The sequence below is a fragment of the Rasamsonia emersonii genome (genome assembly GCF_000968595.1).
Source record: "Rasamsonia emersonii CBS 393.64 chromosome Unknown ctg1118621760101, whole genome shotgun sequence".
Classification (NCBI taxonomy): Eukaryota; Fungi; Ascomycota; class Eurotiomycetes; order Eurotiales; family Trichocomaceae; genus Rasamsonia; species Rasamsonia emersonii.
The window spans coordinates 20,628-46,917 of record NW_013563186.1 but is presented as its reverse complement, the minus strand read 5'-3'; the positions used below and the strand labels follow the sequence as shown (position 1 = coordinate 46,917).

The window sequence follows — 26,290 nt, the reverse complement described above, 5'->3', positions numbered from 1 at the left end:
TTTTTTTTAACTTTTATTGTGTTTATTTCCCTTATACCTTCAAATGCATGTGTGGATGTATGTTGAAGAGAAAAATTAAATTGAAATGCAAAAAAATTAAAAGGAAAAAAAAGAATTCATAGTTCCCTTCTTCCCCTTATATATACTATATACCTTACCAGAAATAGATAAGAGATGGATAGTAGAAAGAAAGGAAAAGTAACTAGTTCGTAGAAGTATATGCATATAAAATATATATTTCTCTACAGACAAACGTTTGACTATGGTAGGATAATGTATTACCGATAAGTCAAGTCAAGAAACAAGAAAAGAAAGAAAGACAGGTTGCAGACTAAAAATCTAATCTACCGGATTCTCCTCCAGGAGGGTCTTAAAGCTGAAAGGCTGGAACGGAATCCCATCGCCGATGAAATGCTTGCTCATGGCTTCGACCCAGTGCAGACGCAGCGAGTGCAACATCGCGCTGGTGCCCTCCATGACGCACAGGATGAACACGGTCAGGACGAACCAGAGGTAGAACGTGCACACGATCATCACGACCCGCAAACCCGGTGACTCGGTCTCGAAGGAGCCTCCGAGGGTCATCTTCCACAGGACGATGGAAAGCTGCTGGTGAGCGAGAGACAGGGCCCAAAGACGGAGGTACGACGCGGTGTGGGAAATACAGTTGAGACAGAATTCTAGTCACCGTGTTAGGGAGTGTTTACGATGTAAAAAACTAGAGAGAAAACCTTACCGATAGTGTGGATGACTTGATGGATCATGATATCCGCAAAATCGAATTCCTCATGCTCGCCTTCGTCGAGGTCCTGTGCGATCATCGCAACGCCCTCTCCATCACTAGCCAAGCTGTCGCGGCCCTCAGATGGACGGCCGTCCAGATCACCATCCTCATCCAGCGCACTCACTCTTTCTTGCTCCCCAATGCCTCGATATCCGAGGGCTCGAGCGCGATTGTGTTCATAGCGAAGCCAAAGCGGCTTGAGGAGGAGCATAGTTGGAACCTGCACGATAGCCAAAAGCAGCAAGATAACCTGCACCCCGCCCTGTCCAGGATAGAGTTCCTGCTCAACTTGGCCGGGATTCAGGAACATAAAGATCAACATGTTAAGAAGACCAGGAGGGGATTCCCCACGCGCGTTCCAATCGACAGACCATTTATAAACGATGGTGACGACGAGATATCCAAAGATAGACTGGAAGAAAATCATTCCAGGGATGAAATTGCCAAAAATGTCAACCTTGGACTTGAAGTGTCGCGCATTGATATACTGCAGGCAGAGAGAGTATGTCATCTAGAATCATCATGTTAGCAAGTGCATGCATGAGCGAGTAAAAAGAAAGGCAACGTACGTGAGCCCAGCCCAACAAGATACTCAGCTTCATCTTGAAACTGTTGGTGAAAAGGAGAGCATTCTCCGCCTCGTGCCAGTTCCAGTCCAATCCGAACGGGTAACGGTAGCCATCCTTGAGTGACGCCTCGACAGCTTGTCCCTCGCGGATATTCTCAGGCCACTTCCACTGGCTGGGGAAGAGAGTAAACGATAACGAGAAGACATCGTTGTAGATCAAGCCCGTGTACATGGAAAAGATGCCCATCAATAACATGATGTAGCGGCCATAAAATGCCATGTAAGTCAGTTCATCCAACTTGGTTCGGGCAAGTTTCTTCTCCCAGAAGATCATTGCAGCGGCAGTAAGGGTCATCAAGAGACCATGGCCAAAGTCACCAAACATAACGGCGAAAAGGAAGGGGAACGTGATAATTGTGGGCAAGCCGGGATTGACTTCGGAATATTTCGTGATACCATAGGCGTTAATGATCGTTTGGAAGGCTTCGGTGAACTTGTTCGTCTTGACATAGCTGGGAGGGGTCTTGTTCGTCTTGATCTGGTTGACGATGGTGGGCACAGATAGACCAGCGCGGTCATTCACATCCTGCAAGGTAGACTTGATCAATGGCAGAGAGTTGGTCGGGCACCACGCCTCTGCGATCAAAGTCTTCCTCGCCTGGTCATAGGAGAACTTGTTGAGGGTATGATAAACGGCCTTCTCCTTCTTGACGATGATCATCCAGGCAGCGAGGGAGCGCGCAATCTGCGTGAGTTCGGCGTCAAGGGTGTTCTTGGTATTCCGCAGGACGCTCTCCACGTCGCTGAGCCGCGTGTTGACTTCGTGGATTTGATCCCTTCTCAGTTCGCTGTTTTCGTCGACGCTGTACAAGCTGGCATTCAGAGATTCAGAAATCTTTCTGATCTTCACCAAAATCTCTTTACCGTGGGCAAAGATCACAAAGACGTTCTTGTAAACCTCCTCGTTGGTCGTCGGATCAATAATCGGCTCCGGGATTTCTGACTGATTCATGTAAAGGTTGCCTCGCAATGTACGCCACAGGATACGCTCAAAAGCTCCAATCCGGTCTCTGGGGATGACTCCGGCCACGAAGCCAATGTTCATGACGGAAAATGATTGTTGGCCCTGAGCGTCCCCGTTCTGACCACGGGGAACCTGGTGTTCTACATCTCGGAGCAGAGGGGCCTCGTCATTGTCAAAGGATTGCCGAATATCCTCCGTATGGCCATGGGCCTAGTAACAAGTCAGCTTGCTGCAACTCCCACCAATTGAGAAACACATACCCGATCGAAGAAACCACCAGCTTCTCTCAGAACCCATCGCCATTCAATGAGCTCGACCTCCCTCTTCTTCAGCGTTTCGTAACTGTCATTCAAAGACGCGATCCTTTGCTCAAGACTGTCACTGCGTTCGGCCAGCTCATCAATCTCCGCTGCCGACGGAGCGGCTAGGATGTTGGCAAACTCGGACGACGGCCTCATCGGAATACCCGCCTTCTCCATCTGGGACTGGAAGTAACCTGCAGGAGTCCCAAATACCGGGTCAGCTTCAAGTCCTGCTCGAAGAAAAAAAAAAGAAGAGAGAGAGGGAACAACAAAAGGGTACTCCATACGCAGCTGTCTCTCCACATTGTCGAGCCTGCGGATCTCTTTGGTGAACGTCCTCTGGAAAGCATTGACATCGGGGTTGAGCTATTCAATTCACACGATATTTCATCAGCATTTCTGAACTTCGGGTGCCCCATCGTTTGTGTGCCAGCATCGAAAATGGGTCGACCGTTCGTTCGTAACTCACATCTCGGAATTGCACCTCCCCGATCTCTCCCAGGGCGCTGACAACTTCCCGGCCGATTTCATTCGCAATATAGAGCTGGGTCAAGCTCATATCCGCCGAGCGGAAGAAGGTGTCCTTTGGAGCCATGGTGGGAGAGCAGTTGGCGCTGCCTGACGCACTGCGGCTGCTGTTACTGTGTTATCGAACCCGAGTGCAAAGTGTCAAAGATGCGACTGCGGCGCCACATTCACCGACCACGTAACTAAATACTGGCAATACGAGGTTGGAAAAAAAGAATGAATGGTAGTTGGAAATTGGTCAGAGAAGGCAGTGCCGGTGAAAAGCAGAGCCACTGCAAGCTGCCTGCTTCAACACGCTCTCCCCTTGTGTTGGAGGTGCGGTGATGATCCAAGGCGGCACGGAACCGTCGCAGGTGACGACTCGGTCACATGATCTGATATCACGTGCAAGGCATCAACTACAAAGCAGAGATACAGTATTAACCACTCTACTATGATCCCATTATGAATGTAATTCTATCTGACTTCCGACATACAGGTCCAGATTCCAGCCATAATCCAATTACCCAATAACATCGCATTAATCCCAGGACCTAGCATCTCTAGAAGAACTAGCTCGTGGCTATTTCCTTCTTGGAGAAACGACCCAAGAAGAAACACAAATCGAAGAAACACAAATACTAACTTTGAATCCAACTTTTGTTAAAACACCCCCTACGCTATATGCCAAAACACGCACGAAAAAAAAAGCGCTTTTCCCAATGCCTATCTGAGATGATACACGTCAAAGATTGGTCATCATTCCAGTCACACATAAAATGTAGAGATCAGGCAAAATAGCTCTTCCAGAGGACTCCAGATAGGTCTTCGAGCTGGTCCTGGGTAAATGCCTAAGAGAAGAAATATTAGCTATTGATAAAGTCACCTTGGTTACTGGAGTGGCGCTGGAGAGCCTACCTTTGCGTCGATATGCCAAGTATCTTGTCTTGTCTTTTTGAACTCACTGATGATAGATTTGACACTTTGCCCAACAACGCCAGGATCATTTGCCGCCTTCGTGCTGAGTGTAGCCAAGGCATCCGGCATCCACCGCGGCGGTGGACTGGCGTACGGGAATGCCTGAACCAGCGCACCCAGACCCAACACGGCTGCATGTCGAATGATAATGAGTCGAGTATGTTCTGGAGTGGGAGTGCTTGTTCGACTAGATGTGGCTGACGACCGGCCCACGTGATTCCTTGGCTTCTTAGGGAGAGGGTTTTCGATGAGGATTTTGGTGAAACGCTCCTGGAATTTCTTGACGACGGCGTCTCGGAGTGCAACTGGCGAGCAGCGAATCATACCGGACAGAGTCGCTGAAGCCCCGGCTCGGACCTCATGCTGCGAATCCTGGAGCATGTTGGCGACACACTCAAATAACTTCTCTCGATCCTCTGCAGACAGCAAAAAGAGACGGCGGAAGTAGATGATTTGCATGTTGATCATCACGCGAAGTCGCTGGTGCCACGACGGCGAGGTTTGCCCGATTCGGATAAGAGTGTCGATGAACGGAGAGTTCTGCTCAGCCGGATAGGGAATATTGGGCAAGTGGCGGAAGACATGATAGGCCAACGATTGCAACTCAGGATCCTCTTTGATGTCCATCATGTGCAGCAGCTCTTCGGTAAAGACGTCCGCAAAGAACGGCACAAGTTGGGTGCACTCGTGAGAAGAAAGGGTCGAGTCCAGCCAGAGTAATACCGTTTTGCTGCCAGATGTGTATGAAGACGGTGTCTGTTGGCCCGGCTCCCGTTCATGCCGCCATTGTCTTAATTTGTCGAAAACTTCCCTAATCATCTTGCCGAAACTTTCCGACGGCTCGTAGGGGAATGTGCCAATAGAAGAGGCCGACTTCTGCGCCTGAATAAGACTGTTCACGTCGGCGTGCGACTCGTGATATCTCGTGCGATAGATGGATCCCAAAGTATGCCCCATTGCCTCGCGGACACCCTTGTAGGGATGATCGAGGTGTGCCAGGAAATCTTCAACAATGGGCTTCTCCAGCTGGAAATGCCAACCCGCATCGATGATGCACTGATGTAGCAGGCTGATCTTCGAGCTCTCTTTGAATGCAGCGTTAGACGTCATATCTAGCCTGAAACTCGCAAGCCAGTCGACCAACGGCCACGCTCGACGCGGATCCCGACATTGCAGAATCATGTGAAGGAAGGTAGTCCAATAGCCAGAATTCTCCGGAGTCAACATGTCGGTAAAGATCTTCTGGACCATTGGGAACGCGTACTCCCAAACTATCGACCTCTTCTCCACGTCGGTGTCCGTTACAGAGCCAATCAAGGCCCCGAGAATCTCCGCGGTTGCCCGATGCTGGTGTTTATCGCTTCCATCTTCGAATACGGCCGCGATCTCTTCTTTGACCTCATCAAATGTGGCCGCCGTGAGCCCATCGCGGAACATCAGTTCAAAGACGTACAGCAGCATCATCGAGCAAGCCATCCGGAACTTGTCCGCCGACACGTCCCGGGGCTCCTGCTTGAGATACATGAAGAATTTCGAGAACCATTCTCGGGTGAAGTGCTTGCCCATGTGGCTACGAACTTTCCATTCCAGCTCATCGTATTCGATGTCTTTTGTAAGGTTGGCCTTGTAGGCTGGCATCTTCTCGGGCCATACAAGCCATCCTGGAAAGTCATGATCGATGTAATATTCGGCTTCTGGTTTGGCGAAGTTGGACAGAAACTCTTCTGTCCAACCTTTCTCATAACGTTTGGTAGCGACCTGGATCCTCGCGGGGAAGTGCTGATTACCCAGGATGTAATTCTCATAATTATGACTGCATATGGCCCGAATATCGATCATGGTGAATAGAGCGATGAGCGCTTGCGAGTACATACCGCGAAGACCCGGATGGCTATCGATGGATCCCAGGGTAACGAGGTCCACCAAATTCTCGCTTGCAACATAATCGAACCTCAGACCGATACTCACTACGATCGTCGCAGCCCGGCTGGCTACTTTCCAGTGAGATGCTCGAGCCAAATTCACAAGTTCTTCAGCGAGCTCAGCTTTTCTCTTCTCAATCATGATGCGCTTGTGGTTAATCGTCTTGCGCTTCTGTTCGATCTTGTCTTCCACGTCTTCCGCCGGCGCAATTGAATTGACAATATCTTGATCTAGAACGGCCATTCTATCCATCGGACGACCGTAGTCCATGACTAGGTAAACGGCTGAGGAGCATAACTTCTGCACTGAAGGCTTGTCGACTGCGCTAGCATCGATGTAGGCCTTGATCAAGGCCGGGGTATACTTCCAGTGCCGTCCTACGGTCTTCGAGAGGCTGCCGAACAAGAGAGAATATATTGCACCTTTGATCCGCGGATAATCATTCTCCGCAACAGCTTTTTGCAAAGCCTTTATTAATGGAGGTATGACGAGAAGACGAGAGCCCCAAACGGCCTTCAAAGCAGATTCGCCAGCACTTTGGGCATTGCGTCGGATGTCTGTATAGAGGGAAACACATGACTCTGCAAGATCCAGAAGCAACCTCTCGTCGAGCTCAGACCTCGGCCTGGGAGCAGCATTGTGCCGCAAGCGTTGCAGATGATAGACGTTGGCCCTTCGCACGAGCAGCGGCCGCGGGTAGTCTTTCCGAATGCCGCTGACCTTATATGGCTGGATGTCCGCAGCAAGGAGTCGCGTGACCCGATCCAGTACGTGGGCCGATCTTTCCATACCAACATCGATAAACCAGGACCGATATGCTGTATACAAAGCACTGAAGCATGGTACGTCATCTTCCTGTTTCTCCGTCAGGAAACGATGCACCTCATGGAGGACCCTGCCCGCACGCTCCCTAATATTGTGTATAGTAGCATATAAGGGATCATTCTCATCCAATGGGTACCCCGTTGGATAGGTGAACGTCTCCCTAACGGTTGCATCATCGGAGCTGTCGAGAAGAGAGGTATCTCCTTCGTTGTCTCCATTGTTATTCTCAGATGAAAACCCGTTAGCTTCGACCATTTCGACATCGCTCGGTATGCCCGATGAGCCATTGTTGTTGTTAACCTTGGAAGCTGCCTTGGGGTCAAAGAGCACTGAGATGCCAGAAATGATAAGTCGAAGTAGCACAAGTTTCCTGGTCACCTCGTCGGACCACTCTTTCCCGCTTCCATCACGCTTGACACTGGATGTTCCATCGGTTAAGGCGGTAAGTTGATCGAGAGCGGTTTCTGCTTGGTTCTGAAAAAGGGCGACAGCAAACTCGATCTCTTCGCGTTTCGGCACATGCCATTTGATTGTCAGGTTCTGAGGATCTTGCCTATAACCCCAATGCTCGATCTTCACACCGTCCTTGACGGATTGAGGCTCAAAAAGGGAATAATCTATGGTGTATGTAACGGTCAGGTTAAGGAGCAGGTGGTGAATGAAATTCGAGATGTGGACCGTTGGAATGCCTTTGCACTTCTCTTGCATGTACACGGCGATATCAAAGAGTTCTTGCTTATATTTGAGAACTGCATCTCCGACGTGGACAACACACATGCTCAGCATGCTGACGTTCCAAACGAGAGCCCGATCCCGGGGGAGAACATCAGTGCCCGTAGTTCTAGTGGAGGCAGCGCCGTTTTCATCGATTTCAGTGCGGATCGCCTGCACTAGCATAGGTATGAAACGTTTGAGAGCCTTTTCGGGATTCACCTTGCAAACAGCATTGCAGATGAAGGCCATCGCGTCTCGAGCTTGGTGGATCACATGGTTCGCGACAAATTCTACTATCTTGTTCAGAGCTGTGTCGTAAAGCTCGGGTGACAAGGCAGCAAGTAAAGGCATGAAAGTTGCCGGAAGGGTGTTGACAACGTTCTCCTCGGGAGAACCGCTCCGTACCCGTGTGGAATCCGGCAAGTTCTCCAGGAGCGTGAATACACGGCCAAGGAAAGAGATCAAGAACTCTCCAAAGCCGGTTGTGGATGATCGAAGGATCATTTCTTCCGTCTCATCGCTCAGATCGGTGTCGTAATTCAGCTTGACCTCCACGCCTTCCGCTTCCATCCTTTCCAGCTCCCCAGTAACCCATTGCATCGCCAGCATATTACAATTGACGTCGTCACGTCCTTTCGTCAAGTCTTCTAAAGGAATATTGTAACAGACAGACTGGATGAAAGACAGGGCGTACAAGGACTTCTCCAGGTCGTTGGGGTCGATTCCGGGTAATGCAAGCCCCATGAGGGTTGTGAGATGACAACGGTATCCTTTAGTGCGGGCCATGATTCTGGATAAGACCTGTAGTGATCTCAGGGAGGATGTCGTCCGATGGACCTCGATTAGGCCATGCATAGACGGGTAGATTCTTTGCAATGCGCCTGGAAGGATGAGATGGGGCTCGAGATATGCTAGACATTGTAGGGTAGACAGGGAAAAGTTCATTGCAGTCCCACTTTTAGCATAGATACCCATAAATATCACATCACGCAAGGCCAGGACGAAGCGCTTTCTCAAAGCCTCATTTAATCTTCGCTCGGGGGGCACTTCCATCTCCCCACTGTGTTCGCGGTTCCAGCGCATAACGAAGAAGTCAGCGAGGTAGTACACCAGTTGCGCTAGCGTCTTCGTCCAGTTTCCTGAATTCGAAGGATGGAAGAATGTCTCCACCGCCTGGATGAGGCCTTCTAGTTGGGACAACACGGAATCTTCCGCTTCCAGGCATGCCGGGGATAGAGACATCACGATCCACCGTGCGATATGGTGGGTGACGGGGTGCTTACGCGAGTCGCGATCGAGCATGATACCCAAGCCCGAGGAGATGTCGACGACAGCGCTATACGGGGAGGTAGCCTGTCCGACCGGGATCTCCAACAGACGTAGGATAGCGGTGAAGACGAGTGCTGACTGTTCTTTGGTAAAGATGCCATACTCCGAGAAAGGAATATACGACACGGGCAATGAGTCTCGGGCCAGCCGAGAAAGAAGGTCCAGGAAATTCATGTCGAACGTCTTGGACCGGTTGACGAGAGACCAAATATGGAAGTAAGTGGGCAGATAATTCTGAGGCCGCAGATCTTCTCTGGACTCCGGTGCTGGGGACGTGGGAAGCAACAGGTTCATCAAGCCGACCACGACAAACGCGCCCTCCGAGAAGGATGTGGTAAAGTGAGGGAGGAACTCCTCAAGCATCGCGGGCAGTTCACATGGATCGAAATACAGCTGAGCAAAGGCGCACATCTTGGTCAGCGTCTTGATGTTGCGCTTCAGATTGGTCGAGTGCACCAAGCCCGACTCCGTCGGTAGGACGAAAGTCTTCAGTTCTTTGAAGAGAGGCCTCCAGTCCAAAATCAGATCCTTCACCGGTCGTAAATAATGCTTCCGCCTGTTTTCGTACGGGTTAGCGCGAGAGCATGCATGTCGAGGGGAGCTGGATGCTTACTTGGTGAGGAGCATGAACATGCTTGCAAATCTCTCTGAAACACCGGGGTCGATTCCCGGAGCCAGGGAAAGCTCATAATACAGCTTCACCAGCTTTATCCTTTCCTCTCGCGTAGGATCGAACTTGAGCGACAACCATCCTCTCAGCTCGCGTGTCCAGTGTACGGCCCCGGGGCTGAAGTCGCCCGCCTTCACCGCGACATACAGACATTTCAGGATCTCATGAAGATTACGCTCCCTCTCGCTGTCGTCTTCGACCTGGTATGGCAAGTACTTGAAGTAAGGATACGTGCGTGGTCGAACCCGTGCTTTCTTGCCAGGATCTGCGTTGACTCCGTTGGTTTCGGCAGGCTCCCCGCCGGGAGAAGTGGCCCGTGAGAGCTCATTCCCATTTTGAAAGTTTTCGGCTGTCAAAATGGAACCTGAGATCCTCGCATTTTGATTGTCCATGGCTGCGGAAAGATCCGGGGATCGGCGTTCTGCTCAGGCAGGGCACGTGGGACGCGAGTTGGGAAGAGAGAGCCCTTTTTAAGCAAGATGGATGTCAGTAGCTGGGAAAAACTGCAGGATGCGAAAGAAAAGACAAAGGCGACGAACGCACTTCATCCAAGTCTGATGGCGAAGGGAAAGCTCGTCAAGACCCGCTTGCCAGATGACTGCAGACGTACGGGAGAATGCGCCGCAGCCTTGTTCGCATCAGCACGCTGCGGCGGGCAACAGTACTGACTGGAGCGGAATTCCCGTCGTTGCACACTAGGAATCCTGGCAGAGAGTAAAGGTTCTCAGAAATTGCAGAAAACTTGACTAGAAGGGACCATCTCAAGACTCTGCGATGGCTGTTGGGAGATGCACGGCCTGGAGTTGACCGTAGGGTGACCAAAGCTCCGCTCGCGATGCTTGGTCAGGGCTGATCGAGAGGTGCGGCCAGCGAACGTATCAAGCTGCAGATGACATAATTCCACGTAACGGATGCCAGACACACAACTCACCCCCTGGTGGGAGCCGTCAACAATCGCAATTCCAGGCAATGTGCACCGGTGGATGTGCTTTTCCTCTTTTCTGAAATTTACAGCACCGAGTCTGCGATTGCTCAGTGTCCAGCAGCAATTCGGCTTGGCCAGCTCTCGGTCGGGCCTTAGCTGCTCGAAAAAGGATTAGTCTGCTTCGCCCGACCCGGGACCGCGATGCCGGCCAGGCAGCATCTACACGCAATCACAAAACTAACACCATTAGCATTCGTATTGTAGACTGCTACGCTACGTGACAAATCAGCTCCCTAGGCTGGCGGGAGGAAAGAACCGAATAGAACCGCCTGGATAAGCCCATACATCGCCATGCCCTGCGTAGCTGCCGAGAAGAGACATCTGGCCGGCTGCGAAGGCTTGGTTTTGTCCAGAGCCAATGAAGCCAAATACCAATACCACACCGGATATCCGGACGAGATCCGGTTGATAATCTGCACATGGTAGCTCGTCAAAGCCGTAATCGCCAACAGACCTTGCGAAATGGCAAGACGAGTCAAGCATGACTGCCGAACACTTGTCTTCTGCGACGAAGCATCGGGTGCAAAACTCAAGTAGATCTGCTCTGCGGGCGGCCTTTGCAATACGGAGAGAGCTGACTGACACAGAACTGCCAGCATTGGTGCCGCAAGACAGAAGAGCGGGAGATTGGTGACTGTCCAGTATTTCAAGAAGCCCACATTCCTATAATATATCAATCAGCCAGGCGCAACATCACCAGAGAAGAGTAAAGACGAAACTCACCAATAGTGTGCTTGCACCCAGCCATATATGCTTGGAATGAGCTGTTTACACCAAGGCCGCGACGAATCCGGATCTGTACAATAGGTCGCGAAAGCAACGTACTGCGGTCCAACCATCCCTAGAGCGACGATGCTGCCCCCGAGGACGATGACAAACAAGCGATGCACGGTTTCGAGGGAGAAACCGCGGGTGATAACCCGAACGACTCCCAAGACGGCATCATAGGCAAATAGACATCCACTTAAGATGCCATTGCTGCGGACCGTCGTGGCCAACGCAAAAAGGACAGCAGAAGCAAGAAATTTCGCATCTCGCGTTATCTGTCTACCGGTGTCCTCGTTCAGAACTGCCGACAAGTAGAGGTAGAAGCCCGTGAGGTTGAGAAAGGAGAAAAGAGGCTCGCCATAGGGGGCAGAGAGAAAGGCACCAGCGGGAGAAATGATATGGAGAGCAGCTGAGACGAGACAGAATGCCCTCTGGGTGTTCGTCTCCGTGCCAAAGATGGTCTTCGTTAAAGCGTACAGTACGAGGACAGACAAGTAATGACTCAGATGAGAGATGCCAACGGCCACCTGGGTGATCTCGGTTGCTCCGATCCCATTGTCCGTTGGATGGAGGGCTAGAATTGATTTTTACGTCGTCAGCGCTGGGAAGTGGCCCAAAGCAGAGGTAGATGTAGACATACCAGCAGTAAGATAAGACAGCAATCTAGTGTAACCATATCCAAAGGCCCATTCCTGCTCATACAGGTAACCCCGTTCGGCGATGTGTACAAAGTAGATGGAATCCCATCGCACGAATCGCAAGATGGTGGAGGTGGAGGGCCAGGCAGCTTTCCACAGCTCCGTCACGGAGGCTGGTGACTGGGACGGCCCCAGCAACAAGGTGGTGGATGTGTCATACCCGGGTCCAGGGCAGTTGATAACGACCAGAAATAATAAGGCCTTCCATGCCAAAAACAGCGCAGTTAGGAATTTGATGGGGTGGAGCAGAAACAAATATCTGGACGAGGGTCCTTTTTCGCTAGTCGAGGGAGCGAGAGCTGTCCCCGGTTTTCGACGATGAGCGTCATTATCCATCACAGGCCGGCCGATGCTTCGATCATGAAAAATACTTCTGACGCACTGCAGATACAACTTCAGTTGTATAGCCAGTTCGATCATTGGACGTCATTGTGATAACGATGGATCTGTTCATCCATGGGCCGGGATGTTAGGGGCTTGCCCTGTTCGGTATAGTCTCATGCCTCCTGTAGGGATGTGGCTGCCTTGCGGATCGACACCGCAGACAGCAGGTGGCCCACCCATCGAACTTATCTTATTGTGAAGTGTGCACTGTGAACAGGAGCATCAGATCTGTGCTATATCGGTCATGCCCTCTAGAATTTTTGTCACTCTTTCCTCTTTTACTTGAGTGGAGCCAAGAATGGAATAGGCCAAGACAGCGACGTTCAGGCACTCTTTATTTTGATATACTAACGTAGTAAATGACCAACTGATAGATTGACCGATTGATCGAAGTTCCAGTGTCCAGCACAACCGTACTCTCTGGAATATAGGTTCCTAGGTATATTGCATGCTTCCTTTTACCATCAATCGCAGAAGGCCAAGAGGAGTCTTTCCTACAGGGAAGGAACTATGGTAATAATGCTGTCTGAGGTAGGTCCCGTCCTGTGTTGCTCCTTCCAAATTGGGATAGCCTGCTTGTGCCTTCCCTCCTCTTCTTGATCGGCCGTGTTCTTGGATTCCAGGTATCGATACAGGCATCTCCATAAAAAGATCAAAGCTTTTTCGATTCCAATTTATTGAGATTTTAAATGTTTCTCTCTGTAGCTACTGGTGAAGGCACTAGCAAAGATCACCATCATAGAATGTCAAAAACCCAAGGAACCAAACAAAATCGAAAGAGGAGATTCTCCCGTGCCTCTCGGGGTGGAGGTCATCCCCACCGGGATGCTAAGGTGGTAGCGATAAAATAGTTCAAAGGGAGCGGTGGTCTGCTTTTCGAAACTGTAAATCTGACTGCACCGAATTCTCAATATCCCCTGTTCTATGTGAGAGTGTAGGAGGCGTCCATGTTTGGGGCACATCAGGGACAACATCAGGATCTGTTGGTATTGGGGTTAGAATTGATTGATAGGCAAAGGATGCGGACAGAGGTAAACCTACCGGCGCTGTGTGGTACCTCCTGTACTCCTCTTGATGTAGACGAATGTTCATTGCCCACACAAGGAGTGCCACTTCTCCATATAAAAGACGTGGAGTCCTGTTAAACTCGTGGCATGTGACCATGATGAGATGAGGGACCTTTGCGCCCGAACCTTTCCACTCGAGCATTTCAACTGTCTCGTAAAGACGGCCAGTGTGACTTTCCGTTTCTCGCAGAAGAGGGTGCAGATCCTCCATGTTCTCCTCCATGCCATTGAGAATCCGTTAGCGTCTGGAGAAAGGCGTACAAGCAATGATAGATTTGATCTCACTTACCTGACTCTCTCCCAACCACTGAGGTCCATGAGAGTCGATCCATCTCCCGGCATGATTTTCCTATGTAAACTTGTTGCTTGATGTATTGCCAAATCTCCCGTGTGCACTCGTACGGCTTCAGGGCCATCCGCTGTCTAGCTGGGAGTCTCTCCAGATTGCTTGCCGTCTGCTGCATCAAAGTCCGTATAGTACAGGAGGTATGGATCATCGTCAAGTTCAGTCTGCAATTGCTGATGATCAATGGGATATGATGCCAGCGTTGACCTCTCCAGCGGTTCAAAGAAATGTGGTGAGAATGTTGGGCTTTGTGAATCGTCGATCGGGAATGGCTCGAGTTTGATACCAAGTTGGATCAACTCGTCGTCAGAAACACCTAGGAGCTACTAGTGGAATCAAAGTAGATCAAATGCAAGAATCCAGGAGCTAGATGAGGTATAGGTCGAGCGGCATGGGACGAATGGTAGCTATTATTTAGGCAACGGGTGAATGTTCCAAGGTTCCTGGTAGGTAGGACCGTCAATAATGGAATCAATAGAAGGTAATGCAAGTTTCTGATAACTGTTATGCTATACAGATTCTGGAGATTTAGAGATTTTCTGAATGTATGGATAAATACTTTCTTTGGCCAGCTGACGGAGCTGAAGAACTAGAGATTATATTCTTTCCTGACGAGATGACTAAAACAGTCAGTTTTTGTCTCTGTTCTTCTATCAGACATGATCGAGAGACAATAAAGGCGACGTGTTTTTATCAACTAGACCTTTTTTGCACTCCAATCTGGTCTCTCTCTATCTCTCTTGAGAAATCAGATTCACCAGTTACCTGCACCCTGTGTTCAACTCTGATTCTAATGCATGCATAGTCTCCTGATCTCCCGGGATCAGTATGAACTTTTCTTAAGTTTTGCCCCCTATGACCAGTCCTATCTGGACTATCTCCCTCAAAGGAGACTGATGTCATTGCATTTTCTCTGTCAGAAATTAGAATGCTTCGCATCTATATACCTGGCTACCAGCAAGCATATACCAGACCATAGTATAGCTAGATCATTAACAAGGATATTATCATATGATCACTATATTATTCCCTTCTTGGCACCGTCATCGATCCATCAAAACCAGAATTTTATTAATAATAAAAAAAGACCTACTCCGGAGTATATCTGCCTGGTATGCTTCTACCTAGCCTTCGAAAACTGAACCGAGGTACCGAGGTATTCGATATGGTCCTATAGAGTAGGCTCCTAGTGGATCTCCCATTCAGCCCTATATTCTGTAGAATATACTCCGTAATAGCTGCTTGATTAATCGATGGTGGGGTCACAAGAAAAAAAAAGAAGAGAATGCTCCACCAGAAATTAAAAATCTTTCTTTGCTCCAACACAGCCTCCCTAAGCCATATATGGATCCAGTCTGGACAGTGAGGCTTTGCATGAACTGGTTCATTGATAATGTCATGTCACTCAAGGCTGCTACTGCCTAAAATAAAAGCTTACAAATCTGCTGAAGAAAGAGAAATGGTTGCGAACTTGCGAGGTGCAGAGGGTCGTGAAACGCCGTTCTTGGCTCGTCCAGCGGGTGGCGGCAGCCCTCGGCACTCGGTGATAAGATGCTTGATCTGATCGGATTTGATGATCAAATTGATGATGATTGATCGGCTTAGCAATGTGGCTGCCTTGCGGATCGACACCGCAGACCGCAGGCTGGCCCACCCGGGGATTCACCGAACTCTATGCACAACATTATTCTTCTTATGAACAAGCAATGCAAGCATCGGATGCCGTGCTCGCTGCGCTGTGCTATGCACGGCATAGCGGTCATGTCCTCTAGAATTTTCGTCACTTTTTCCCTTTCTGCTGGAGTGGATGCCAAGAACGAAATGGGCCAAACACAGCCACTCCAGGCATCCTTATTCGAGTCGACTATCGTATACTAACTTAGTAAGCGGACCAACTGGTCCTGTTCTTAACTTCTTTTATCTACTGATCGATTGACCGATTGACTGCTGGGTGGATCCTCCGCGGAAGCTCCAGGCGTCCAGCACAAGTTGCAACTGTACAGCTTCGGCTCCGGAATCGTCCAGCTCCGTCGGGCACGGCCTAACTCGTCGCCAAGTCCCCGAATGGTTTTCTCGCTCTTCGGTTTCGGATACCTACGTGCGTACAGGGCATGCTCGAGAACGGTGGATCCGCCTGTCAGACTCAGCATTATCCCTGGTCTCATGCCCATGGGGCGGATGCTGGCTGACAACCCGACTAATTGGATCGGCGGGAGCCATATGGCAATGGTGCTGGTGGCCCCGTTTTAGCTTGCTACTATGATGCATAGCATCTTGTGAGTTATTCAGGCAGCCTTTTAGCATTAATATACTCCTTCGTCCTGCCTTGGCAGACGCGAGGACAAGCATCCCATCCACTGCCAGGTATGTGTAACGCCTCCTCCCGCCATGTCGCGTATCCCTTACTGACGTCCTCCTCCCTATATAGACGGATTCTCGGATACCACCACACAATACGACATCACCTACTGTCCTTTCCTGGCAGGCCAGTCTTTTCACTCCACCCAAGGTTCATTTCCTACGGTTCTTCTTCATGCTGCTGTCTCATCTGCCGGTCTGCTAGAGTCGATGCTGTTTAATCTCGGCCTGACAGCGGATGCGGCCGCTGCCCATCGTCACGAATTCTCTCCCCAGGCGGAGGAGAAACCGGAAGAGAAGCGACAGCGCTTGCCTTTTGCTCTCCCCGCGCTACCGACCATTACGATCAACTCCCCGTTCGGTCCCTCTTCCTCCAAGTCGGTAGACGATAGCATGCCCGCCAGCGGGCAACCTCCCTTGTCAACCCAATCCTCGCGCCCCAGTAGTCTCTATTCTTCCAGCGACAGCGATGGCGATGACAATACTACCAGCGCATTCGTCCCCACCAGACCCTCCGTCGCCATCCCAAAGCGCTCTGCCCGATCCAAGACCAAGACCACCTTCCAGCTCGCGCATCCCCCCGGCAATCCCCGCCACTGGCGATGGAGACTACGACCCAGATTGCTCCTTCAATTGCAGCAGGTCGGCCCGACCTCTCGTCCCGTGCCCGCGTTCGACGTGCTCCCCGCCGCGATATCGCCCCGGTTGGCGTGCAAATTCCCCAAGCTTTTCGGAGCCGTCCATCGCCTAGGTCCGCGGGACCTCATCGTCCTCACCAGCGACTCGTACGAACCACCCAATTCGGGGGACGATGACAGGAGTGTGTCGTCCGAGGAATACGGCCAAGATCAGAGGGAAGCGGTTGCCACCATCTGCCAGCCTCTCAGGGAGGATGCCATCCGCAACGGGCAGATCGAAATCCGCCTGAATTCGGGCGTGTCGTGGGAGGGGACGCCTCTGCCCAATGGCTCGTATGAATTCATCTCGAAAGGCGAGCAGCAATCTCGCAAAGCCCGGTGGGTCTTGCGGAACCGGGGAAGTCGTCGAACCTCGGGGTCGGGGGTTTCCGAATCTGGCGAGCCGTCCAAACGGTTCACCTTCAGCATGATCAACCCGAATACGCGGCGCCATCCGGTCATTGCCTCGATGACTCGCAACAGCATCGACGTGTACGAACAGTATTCGCCGGTATCCCCGAGCGAGGAAGTCACGTCCCCCGTATCACTCGCTGAATCTGTCGGCGGCAACGGCGAGACAGAGCGGGAATTGATCAATATGGAAGATGACCTTCGGACGCTCATTGTCGTCACCGGTGTCTGGATAGCGTTCAGGGAGGGCTGGTCGAAGAATTTCTCCTACAGCGACGCGTCACCGCGGAGTGACAGTTCGGTTAGTTCGCCAGTGTCTCCGAAACAACAGTCATCCACGGTCTCAGGACAGGAAAAGGACACGACAGCAGCGGAAGGGCGAAGGCTCAGAAGCTCGACTTCTTCGCGACAGCCGTTGTCAATCAACCGGTCTCTAACCCTCCCTTCACAGAGGTTGCGGTCGTTGTCGTCCGCTTCACACACTTCCCAAAAGCGAGCCGACCGCCGCAGTGCGTCGGCATATCTTTCCGACTGGTCCAACAAGACAGTCCCTAATGATCTGAAGTGGACTGATCTGAGAGAGGATGGCCAGACATCTACCGATACTGACCCACAACATCTGACAGAAACCAGCCCGTCGGATACAAGGCGAAGCGTGCGCGGTCAGGAAACCAGCAACACCCACGCCCCTGAGGGGAATGGCGATAGAAAGAAAGATAAAGAGACAAAAACAAAGGGCAAGCGATGGCACCGACTCAGCGCAATATTTGGGAAGAAGAGACACTGATCTGTCTTGGCAGTGCCAGACAGAAAAATCAATCAGATGCCTCGTGTCTTTCCTCTTACATCTTGCATCTCATCTGACCGACGAAGTTATGCCTGTGATGACGAACGATAGTGAACTGAACGTTGTTATACTATGCATTAGCATTGGAATTGGCATGGCGTTGGCGTTGGCATGAATTAGAATTGGAGTTAGAATTGGGATATCAGATCAAAGCTCCTTTCCTCTGTATGTACCATACTGTATATACATCTGAAACAAAAAATTATCCTCTTCTTGCAAGTCAAATTGAACGAAATAATCACCGCTCCATCGGCGATATCGGCTTCGGCACATACGGCTCCTCGAGGTACTTGATCTCCTCGTCCGTGAGCTTGATCTTGATAGCAGCGACAGCCTCATCGATGCGCTCTTTACTGTTCATGCCGATAATGGGGTTGATACCCGGGTGGCTGAGCGACCAAGCGGTGGCGATCTGCGCCATGCTGACGCCCTTCTTCTTAGCCAGCTCCTCGACGCGGTCGATGATGGCCTTGTCGGCCTCGCTCTCGCGCGACCTCACCAGCACGTTGAGCGCCCGGTCCGTGTTCTCGCGCGTCGTGTTGCGGCTGTTCCAGGGGCGGGCCAGCGCGCCTCGTGCCAGCGGTGACCAGGGGATCAGGCCCACGCCCGTGTCCTGGCAGTACGGGATCATCTCGCGCTCCTCCTCGCGTGCGAGCAGATTGTGGTAGTTCTGCATCGAGATGAACTGGTGCCAGCCGTTGCGGGCGGCGATGTTTTGCAGTGTCTGGAATTCCCATGCAGCCATCTAGTACGTCGTCAGGTTAGTAAGCGTACATCATTCTTGCAGGGCATCTCAATGCTTAGAGTCAGTACATACCGAACTCGCACCAATATACCGAACCTTCCCACTATTGACAACATCATTCAGCGCCCTCATGATCTCCTCGCGCGGCGTCTGGCGATCCAAGCGGTGAATCTGCAGGACATCAATGTAGGTGCCCAGACGCTGGACACTGGCGTCGACAGCGTCGAAGATGTGTTTGCGCGACAGGCCGACGCGGTTGACCCAGGCGCCGTCGTTGGTGCCCGTGGCGGCAATGGGCGGCTGGTTGCCCTCGTCGTCGACGCCGAAGTAGCATTTTGTTAGGATGACGACGCGGTTGCGCGGGATGTTGTACTTTTTCAGCGCTTTGCCGATTATCTCTTCGGATTTGCCGTGGGAGTAGACGTCGGCCTGTAGTCGTAATCATCATTTAACTTTAGCATTGCATATAGATATGAAAGGCAGGAATTTTCTTACAGTATCCCACGTGTTGATCCCCCGCTTATAGGCATGCTCCAGCAGAGGCAGAGCCTCCTCCTCGTTCAGCACCCACTCCTGCCACGCCGAGGTGCCGTAGGACATGGCGCCCAGGACGATCTTGGAGATCTTGAGCCCGGACTTGCCGAGGCTAAAGACCATCAGCAATTGCACTGCATAACATAAAGTATTGTTGTACTGAGAGAAGGGAGTCCACGTACTTGACATATTCCATCGGGGGAACGTCCGCCATGGTGACTGACTGCAGGAGAATTCGTTTTCAGCAAGTCGACAGATGAATATAGATAATATCCCTCACTGTACAGTACAAAAAGGACAAGTAGGTAGTGCAGGAGAAAAGAGAGGATTCCTAGCTGCGGGGTTCTTATAGAAGAAGCAGCTCAGTGCGGAGTAACAGTAATATAATATTGTTGACTGCTCTACCAGCACAATAAATAAATAATTAGTAATTAATAATAAATCTCCGCACAATACGTCACTAGGCAGGTCGTCAATCAATAAGAAAAAAGCTTGTACTCCAATGCTGCTTTTTTTTTCGATTGAGACCCATGTCCATACATTACCTAGGTAGCTACCTACTTAATTACCCCACCTGCTTTCCTAAGCTTGATTGATTGCTTTTCCGTTGAAACTTGCCGAATAGCACTGACATCAAATAATCAATCCAATAATCCACTCAACCCGGCTCCGGAGGTCGGGAGTTATTATCCAAGTCTCCGCGCTCGGGATTAAGGAGGATGGATACCTTATCCCCGATGGACTGGGTAGAGTACTAGTCAATTGAATGAATTACATTTACTGCACCCAGGTAGAGATACTCGTGTAGTTGAATGGGAAGGCCAGATTGCTATTATTGCTGCTGTCTCTTTTTTTTTTTTTTTGAATTGTTCCATTGGTCGATTGGGAGTTTTCTTCCCTCACAAGTACTCCGTACAGCTACCTGATACAACTACCAAGGTATCATTTTAAGTCCAGTGAGTACCTTGAAGGCGAGACTAAGCATACAAATTCTTAATTTCTGCTTCTTTCTCTTCTTCTCCTTTCTTGTAAGATAATTTATACTAACCTACTCCTATACATCGACAGCCTAATAAATACAACTCATATCGTCTAGTCCTGCGTCTTGAACGCCGTCAGTCGAGCCTTGATCACCTCGTGCGACTCACCCCCCTCCAACTCCCTCAACAGACCACTGGCAACGTCATAAATGAGGCCGTGCACCTGCAGGCCACGCTCCTCGATCGCGTTCAAAACGACACTGTTCTCCTTCAGCCGCGCCACGCCTTCCAGAATGTTCAACTCGGACAGCTTGACGATCGCCTCCTGATGCTCCAGGCCCTGCAGCAGGCCCAGGTGCTGCTGACGCAGGCGCCGGAGCGGCATCAGCCACGCGTCGAGGATGCCCAGTTTCTTGTTGCCCAGCGCTGCGCTGACGCCTCCGCAGGCGGTGTGTCCGCACAGCACGATGTGCTTGACCTTGAGATGGGAGACTGCATACTCGATCACGCACGCCGCGTTGAGGTCGCTGTAGTGGATGATGTTGGCGATGTTGCGGTGCACAAACACATCGCCCGGCTTGAGCCCCAGGATGGCCGTCTCGGGGCAGCGCGAGTCGGAGCAGCCGATCCACAGAATCTCAGGCTGCTGGCCGAAGGCGAGGGACGGGAAGAGCTCGGGGTATTTGGCCGCCCATTCCTTGTTCTGAACCAGACCGGTCGCGAATTTGTCTGTTGCACATTGACCATTCGAATCAGCAGATGGACTCGTGCAACGGTTCAGCTTATCTGGCGCACGGGTGGACAGAGGGGCAGTGTGGGAGGATGATGTGCTCTTGATAGCGCTGATTGCACCGCTCGTCAAGGAATGATTGTGGTGGTCCTGTCCTTGGCCCAAGGGCTGCGGAAGCAACTGCAGATACATATTGTGATTGTGACAACGCCCGATCCTCTGAAAAGAACGGGAGGGATGGCAAAGAAACCGGGTGGATTTCATGATGGAAAAAAACAACGTCCCTCCTCCTCCCCAATGGCACTATATAATAATAATAATACATCAACGCAACCCCCCAGGGAGTCTTGGGCGAGAATGCCCAGGCCAAGATGTCTGACAAAGAGCCAGAACCTGCTCTTGGCAGAGACAGCAACAGGACAGGGCCAAGAAAGGTGCAAAAGCTGAGGATGGTTGTCGGGATGACGATAGGACACAGCACAGCAGCAAATATGCAGCGAGCGGTTCAGCGCCCAGCACACGCAACTTCGGCGCTGAGAGCCAAGAAAGAGAAGGAATGCGTTTAGGGCGTACCTTGCGTAGCCATGGTTCACAGTCCGAATTGTACTAGAACCAACGAACAGCAAACGGAGTCCACCAGCCAAAGTACATGAGTGTGTGTCGAGGCGCTGCAGTCGTAGGAGAGATCGATCTCTTCTGAATGAGAAAAACAGCAAGACTGTTGATGTCGCTCCAGGTTGTTCTTATATCCTAAACTTCTGAAGCGCTCGAAGGATCAGGCCGGCTGCCCCTTGGGGCTGTGGGGAAGACGCACCAATAGAAGACGGCACAGCGGACGTGCGTCGAATGCGACTGTTTCAGCTCGACGGACAAAAAAGGGTCGTGTCGCGTCGTGTTGAGGCCATTCAGTGACGTCCGGATCCAGGCGGACGCCAATGTGCGATAAACTAGCATCGTTGAGGGATTCGATCGACCAGGCTAACCGTTTCTAAGCGACCCGCTCCGCTTATCGGGGTTATCATCAAGTTCTCGTCCTCGAGTCTACCAACTGACATGCAGCCACAGACACGCCCAGATCCAGGCTACTACGTAATCAGTAACTAGTCTTGGTCACACCGCATCGACTTCGCCTGTATCTGGCCAATAAGCCATCGTCCTGGTATGAGTCAAGTAGCAGCATGCCCTCCGTATGCTCACCAGCTATGATCACTTGGCAGGAGCAGAGAACTCGCAATGGGCAGTCCATGCTTCAGAAAAATATCCTCTTTTTTCATTATTAGCTACATAGCAGACAGGAGCAAAAGATTGGAAGCCCCCAGACTAAGATACATTGTGTAAGCTCGAACCAGCAGACCACCACGATCCATGTCAATAAACCTGTAGCAAACCACGCGTACTTACTTTTCTATCCTCGATGGATCCGTCATGATGATTCCGTGAAGACAACTTAGCAAGAACAAGCAATGACAACGTGTCGACCAGTCGCATCCCCTGACAAGTAACCTTACGCGTCCACAGGACCCCTCCATCCCAGGAAGTAGTCCATTTTATCTCGGAGCGACCATGTCGGTTGCGAAGCTTCGTTTGACCCTATGACCGTGTCGAGCACGTTACTCTCCCTTTCTGTTAATGCGGCATCCCCGACAGGCATAATGCCAACTTCATCCGTAGAAGACGGCTCTTTGGCAGCGTCCATTTCCATCTGGTTTCTTGATAGAGTATTGGCCGAAGATTCGTCGTTCTCCGGCTCTCCCTGTTTGACATTTGTCTCAGAGGCTACATGGGTATGTTCGCCATCGGGAATATTTCCAGCACCTTTGCAGATATTCCCAAGGACAGCTTCCCGGAGACGTTCGGTGCCGATGCTGAAGTTCATGAATCGGTCTCGAAACGTCTGCTGACTGTTGTCGACGCCGAAAAACGCCCCAGCAGTCATATTCTCCAGACTCCATGGCGAATAGCCGAGGTTTCCTTGCATCCGGCTGAGGCCAGCAAGGAAGTAGAAGATGAACACCAGAAGCGCTACGGCTTTTTGTATAGGAGTAGGTCTTTCGGCCACCAGTGGCTCACGCCTGAGGTTAAGAATCAGATCCTCCCATGCAGCGGTAATCCTGTCGAACGGGCTCCTGCGGACGACGGGAACAATCTCCGCCGCGGACGTATCATCTTGAGGGTACATCACCATCTCAGAAGAGCTCGTGGACTGGACATCCTCATCCTTATACGTTACGAATTCGTGTGGATCCTCGTCGTCAGTAAGCGTTATAGCCTCGACATTATCGAACATTCGGCGAAGATGGTTTCCCTCCCGCGCATAGGTGGTCGAGAGCGCCGGATAAATCCTAGGTAACCAGGTGGATGACTTGCTGCTTTCCAGTTTGACAGACCAAGTGATGCCAAACGATTCCAGACTGCTTGGAGCGCACACGACTTCAAGGTGAGATACTCCGATTGGTCGTTCGCCTTTTGCATCCAAGCGGATTACCTGAAGCCCCGGTCGCGGCTCGAGTTCACATTGAAATTGTCCTTGAGGGCCGCCGTCTACGTGGACGGCAAAGGAGCATTTTTCTGCCCAAAAACAAACTTCGTGTACCTGTAACGAACATAGTGCATGATACGATACCCACAATTGCGATCTATCCGGTTGTAGCTTGTTCTTAACCGTCATGCTGTCGGCTCTTATTTCTTGCTCCATCTCGAAAGACGGAAGGGTGTACCTCTTCCAATCCACGAGACGAAAAGACAAGTCGAGGCGCTCTACGATCGGGAATCGAGCTTGAAAGCAATGATGGTCAATCTTCGACGCATGGAGACCTGAAGTCCTGAACTCGATCCCTCGATCTGGGGGTATGTCGAAGGACAGAGCTCCATGATCGCCGTTGGACGTCTTCGGCAACCCTGGAATGAGCAGGCTTAGCCACCCATCGCTCCCCGGCTTTAGCAGGATGGAGGCATTGAACGTGACTTTGTAAAGGGCTCGTCTAACGGCACTACCATTTCGCAAGAGCAGATGTCCATGCTCTAGCACAACCTCGGGGTCTTCCTCAGACCGATCGGAGTATTCTGATCCATACGCCTTGTCCTCTTGATCGTGATCAGTTTCAGATTTTGGACAGTCCAAAAGTTCTGATGTTGACTTCCACGGCATAATATCCTGGGAAGACGGGCTTGGACTAGGGGGAAGGCTCAGATCGTCGATACTAGCTTCCTGGTACTCTGTAGCGTCTGCGTCGTCTTTCGGAACATCTTTACCGATGGTTTCGTCTTCATATGTCTCCTCAACTGCAATTCCAGATCAGTCAGGTTTCCTCAGAAGCCAATTCAAGGGAAATTTTCTCATACCTGGTGTAACAGGAGGTACTAAAGGCATGATGTGTGGAGAAAGCTTAGGACTGACGACGTCCCTCTCGCTGAAGACGTCATCCTGCCCAGAATAAAAAGGCTTTTCTGCCAAATCACATTCATCTGATGGTTCTTCTTCCTTTGAGATTATTAGCTGCTGAGACAACAAATCTGAAGGCTCACAAAGCTTCGTCGGTGAAATGCAAGGCTCTGAAATAGGATTTTCGCATTGAGCAGCACGTCTGGGAATCAAGCTCCGTCTATTGGTGCGTATGGGGGTTCCTACAGGTATTTTGACAGGCTGAAGTCTTTTGACTGATCCCGTTTTCTGGAGCGCCAGATCAGGAGTATTCGGGAGACTTGGATCGAGATCCTGAGATGGGACTTCATTGTGGGTTGCGCTCCCTTCAATGTCAATGTGATGTCCATTAGGAGAGTTGGATCCCGAGTCGCTAAGGCCTGCGTCTTTGGCAGTGCGCTTACGCATGAGTCGAATGCTGGTCCTTTCGTCACGTTTGACAACCCTCAAGGATATCCTCGACAAAACCTGTGAAGATGGAGGATTTGGCGATCGAGAAGGTGGTGCATTGAGGTGGTCCGCGTCTGAGGGCAGTGAAGCAGCAAATGACAATGCAGCAGCAGCATCATCCGAGATGATTGTGTCTTTGTCCGCAAGACCCTGGGCCTCTGTGTCCTGTTCATTAGATCCTTGATCCGAAAAATGTAGGAGATCACATGTTGAAGAAGATCCGGGGTTCATTGGCTGCTCGGATTTTGTTGACTTAACATCATCACCTGGGTCACAACGCTTACTCAGAGAGCGGTCGCTATGAGCTATCTCTTCGTCGAGATTAAATGAAGTAATTTTTATGACGGTTCCGGCTGCAGGTGTATGCTCGTGGCACTGCTCAGATGGCACGCGATGAGGAGATTTGACGTCCTTCTCAGCACTTGCTGGACTTGGAGGGAAGATCCTACTTGGCTGGGAAGATGGAAGCTCCATATCTTTCGTATAAGGCGTCCTTGGTACATCATTATCGTCTTTCTGCTGTCGCTTGATGCTGGTTCCATCCTCAAAAGAAAAGTATCTGGAGCAAGTATCGTCCACAGCCTCCGCATCCGGATGACCGTGTCCTTGGTCGGATTGTGGCAGTCGCCACAAGAACGACTGCTTCAACGAAACGGATGGAGCTCTGGCATCGAGAAGGCGAAGCTGTGTGTCAGGCTCACTCTCGACCTGACAGCAGGGCACCAGCAATGTTAGGGGACTGGTTGGCAAAACTAGATATGATACTGGAAGATAGTTTGACAGACTTACTTCAACTGACACGCTGATTTCGACAGCGTGTTTGACATCTCCATCCCATTTTGCGTAGATTTCGAAGTTTCTGGGCGCTAATTGGAGAGGCATTCTTGTAGGCACGTCCCGTAGGACTGTTAATGACGAGACAATAGATTCTTTAACGAGATCCCACCAAGTGTTCTCACAGGATTTGATTCAGGAATGGATGGGAGGTCCAAGAGTGTTGGTAGGGCGAGAGAGAAGGGGATACGAGTAAGCGAAGGTGCCTGCCTACTACATGTGATTTCTGGTTGAGAAGGAGCGCCCTTCCTGGAAAGGAAATAGCCACAAACTTCTGGCAACTGCCACCAAACAGTGAATGGATGAATACAGGCCACAGAGATTGGTCTTACGCATAAATCCACCATTGCAGTCACTAGATCTTAGATCTTCTTTGGTCTTGGGATTGAATGCTGCACATAGATTGCACCATGTTGGCCTTATTTTAATCT

At 50.9% G+C, this 26,290-nt stretch overlaps 8 protein-coding genes across 8 annotated transcripts; 1 reads left to right on the top strand and 7 right to left on the bottom strand.

Moving 5' to 3' along the window:
* Positions 1 to 339: 339 nt before the first annotated feature.
* T310_4233 (Proton-exporting ATPase) lies at positions 340 to 3,273 on the bottom strand (the record flags this gene model as incomplete). The annotated part of the gene is made up of 5 exons (XM_013472870.1): positions 340 to 680; positions 737 to 1,271; positions 1,354 to 2,586; positions 2,637 to 3,044; positions 3,148 to 3,273. 5 exons carry the CDS (start codon positions 3,271 to 3,273, stop codon positions 340 to 342), a joined length of 2,643 nt encoding a protein of 880 aa, XP_013328324.1.
* A 700-nt stretch (positions 3,274 to 3,973) lies between these two features.
* T310_4232 (Proteasome activator subunit 4) lies at positions 3,974 to 10,016 on the bottom strand (the record flags this gene model as incomplete). The annotated part of the gene is made up of 3 exons (XM_013472869.1): positions 3,974 to 4,036; positions 4,104 to 9,510; positions 9,568 to 10,016. 3 exons carry the CDS (start codon positions 10,014 to 10,016, stop codon positions 3,974 to 3,976), a joined length of 5,919 nt encoding a protein of 1,972 aa, XP_013328323.1.
* An 818-nt stretch (positions 10,017 to 10,834) lies between these two features.
* T310_4231 (DUF409 domain protein) lies at positions 10,835 to 12,505 on the bottom strand (the record flags this gene model as incomplete). Its single annotated transcript, XM_013472868.1, has 5 exons — positions 10,835 to 11,243; positions 11,333 to 11,951; positions 12,018 to 12,195; positions 12,236 to 12,334; positions 12,458 to 12,505. The coding sequence occupies 5 exons, from the start codon at positions 12,503 to 12,505 to the stop codon at positions 10,835 to 10,837; spliced, it is 1,353 nt and encodes a 450-aa protein (XP_013328322.1).
* Positions 12,506 to 13,311: 806 nt separating this feature from the next.
* Positions 13,312 to 13,868, bottom strand: T310_4230 (uncharacterized protein; the record flags this gene model as incomplete). Its single annotated transcript, XM_013472867.1, has 2 exons — positions 13,312 to 13,699; positions 13,816 to 13,868. 2 exons carry the CDS (start codon positions 13,866 to 13,868, stop codon positions 13,312 to 13,314), a joined length of 441 nt encoding a protein of 146 aa, XP_013328321.1.
* Positions 13,869 to 16,440: 2,572 nt separating this feature from the next.
* On the top strand, positions 16,441 to 18,105 carry T310_4229 (uncharacterized protein; the record flags this gene model as incomplete). The annotated part of the gene is made up of 1 exon (XM_013472866.1): positions 16,441 to 18,105. One exon carries the CDS (start codon positions 16,441 to 16,443, stop codon positions 18,103 to 18,105), a length of 1,665 nt encoding a protein of 554 aa, XP_013328320.1.
* Positions 18,106 to 18,312: 207 nt separating this feature from the next.
* On the bottom strand, positions 18,313 to 19,658 carry T310_4228 (Aldo-keto reductase; the record flags this gene model as incomplete). The annotated part of the gene is made up of 5 exons (XM_013472865.1): positions 18,313 to 18,328; positions 18,441 to 18,910; positions 18,983 to 19,339; positions 19,406 to 19,556; positions 19,627 to 19,658. 5 exons carry the CDS (start codon positions 19,656 to 19,658, stop codon positions 18,313 to 18,315), a joined length of 1,026 nt encoding a protein of 341 aa, XP_013328319.1.
* An 878-nt stretch (positions 19,659 to 20,536) lies between these two features.
* On the bottom strand, positions 20,537 to 21,346 carry T310_4227 (Carbonic anhydrase; the record flags this gene model as incomplete). The annotated part of the gene is made up of 1 exon (XM_013472864.1): positions 20,537 to 21,346. One exon carries the CDS (start codon positions 21,344 to 21,346, stop codon positions 20,537 to 20,539), a length of 810 nt encoding a protein of 269 aa, XP_013328318.1.
* Positions 21,347 to 22,658: 1,312 nt separating this feature from the next.
* T310_4226 (uncharacterized protein) lies at positions 22,659 to 26,206 on the bottom strand (the record flags this gene model as incomplete). Its single annotated transcript, XM_013472863.1, has 4 exons — positions 22,659 to 24,436; positions 24,497 to 25,733; positions 25,815 to 25,930; positions 25,972 to 26,206. 4 exons carry the CDS (start codon positions 26,204 to 26,206, stop codon positions 22,659 to 22,661), a joined length of 3,366 nt encoding a protein of 1,121 aa, XP_013328317.1.
* Positions 26,207 to 26,290: the final 84 nt, after the last annotated feature.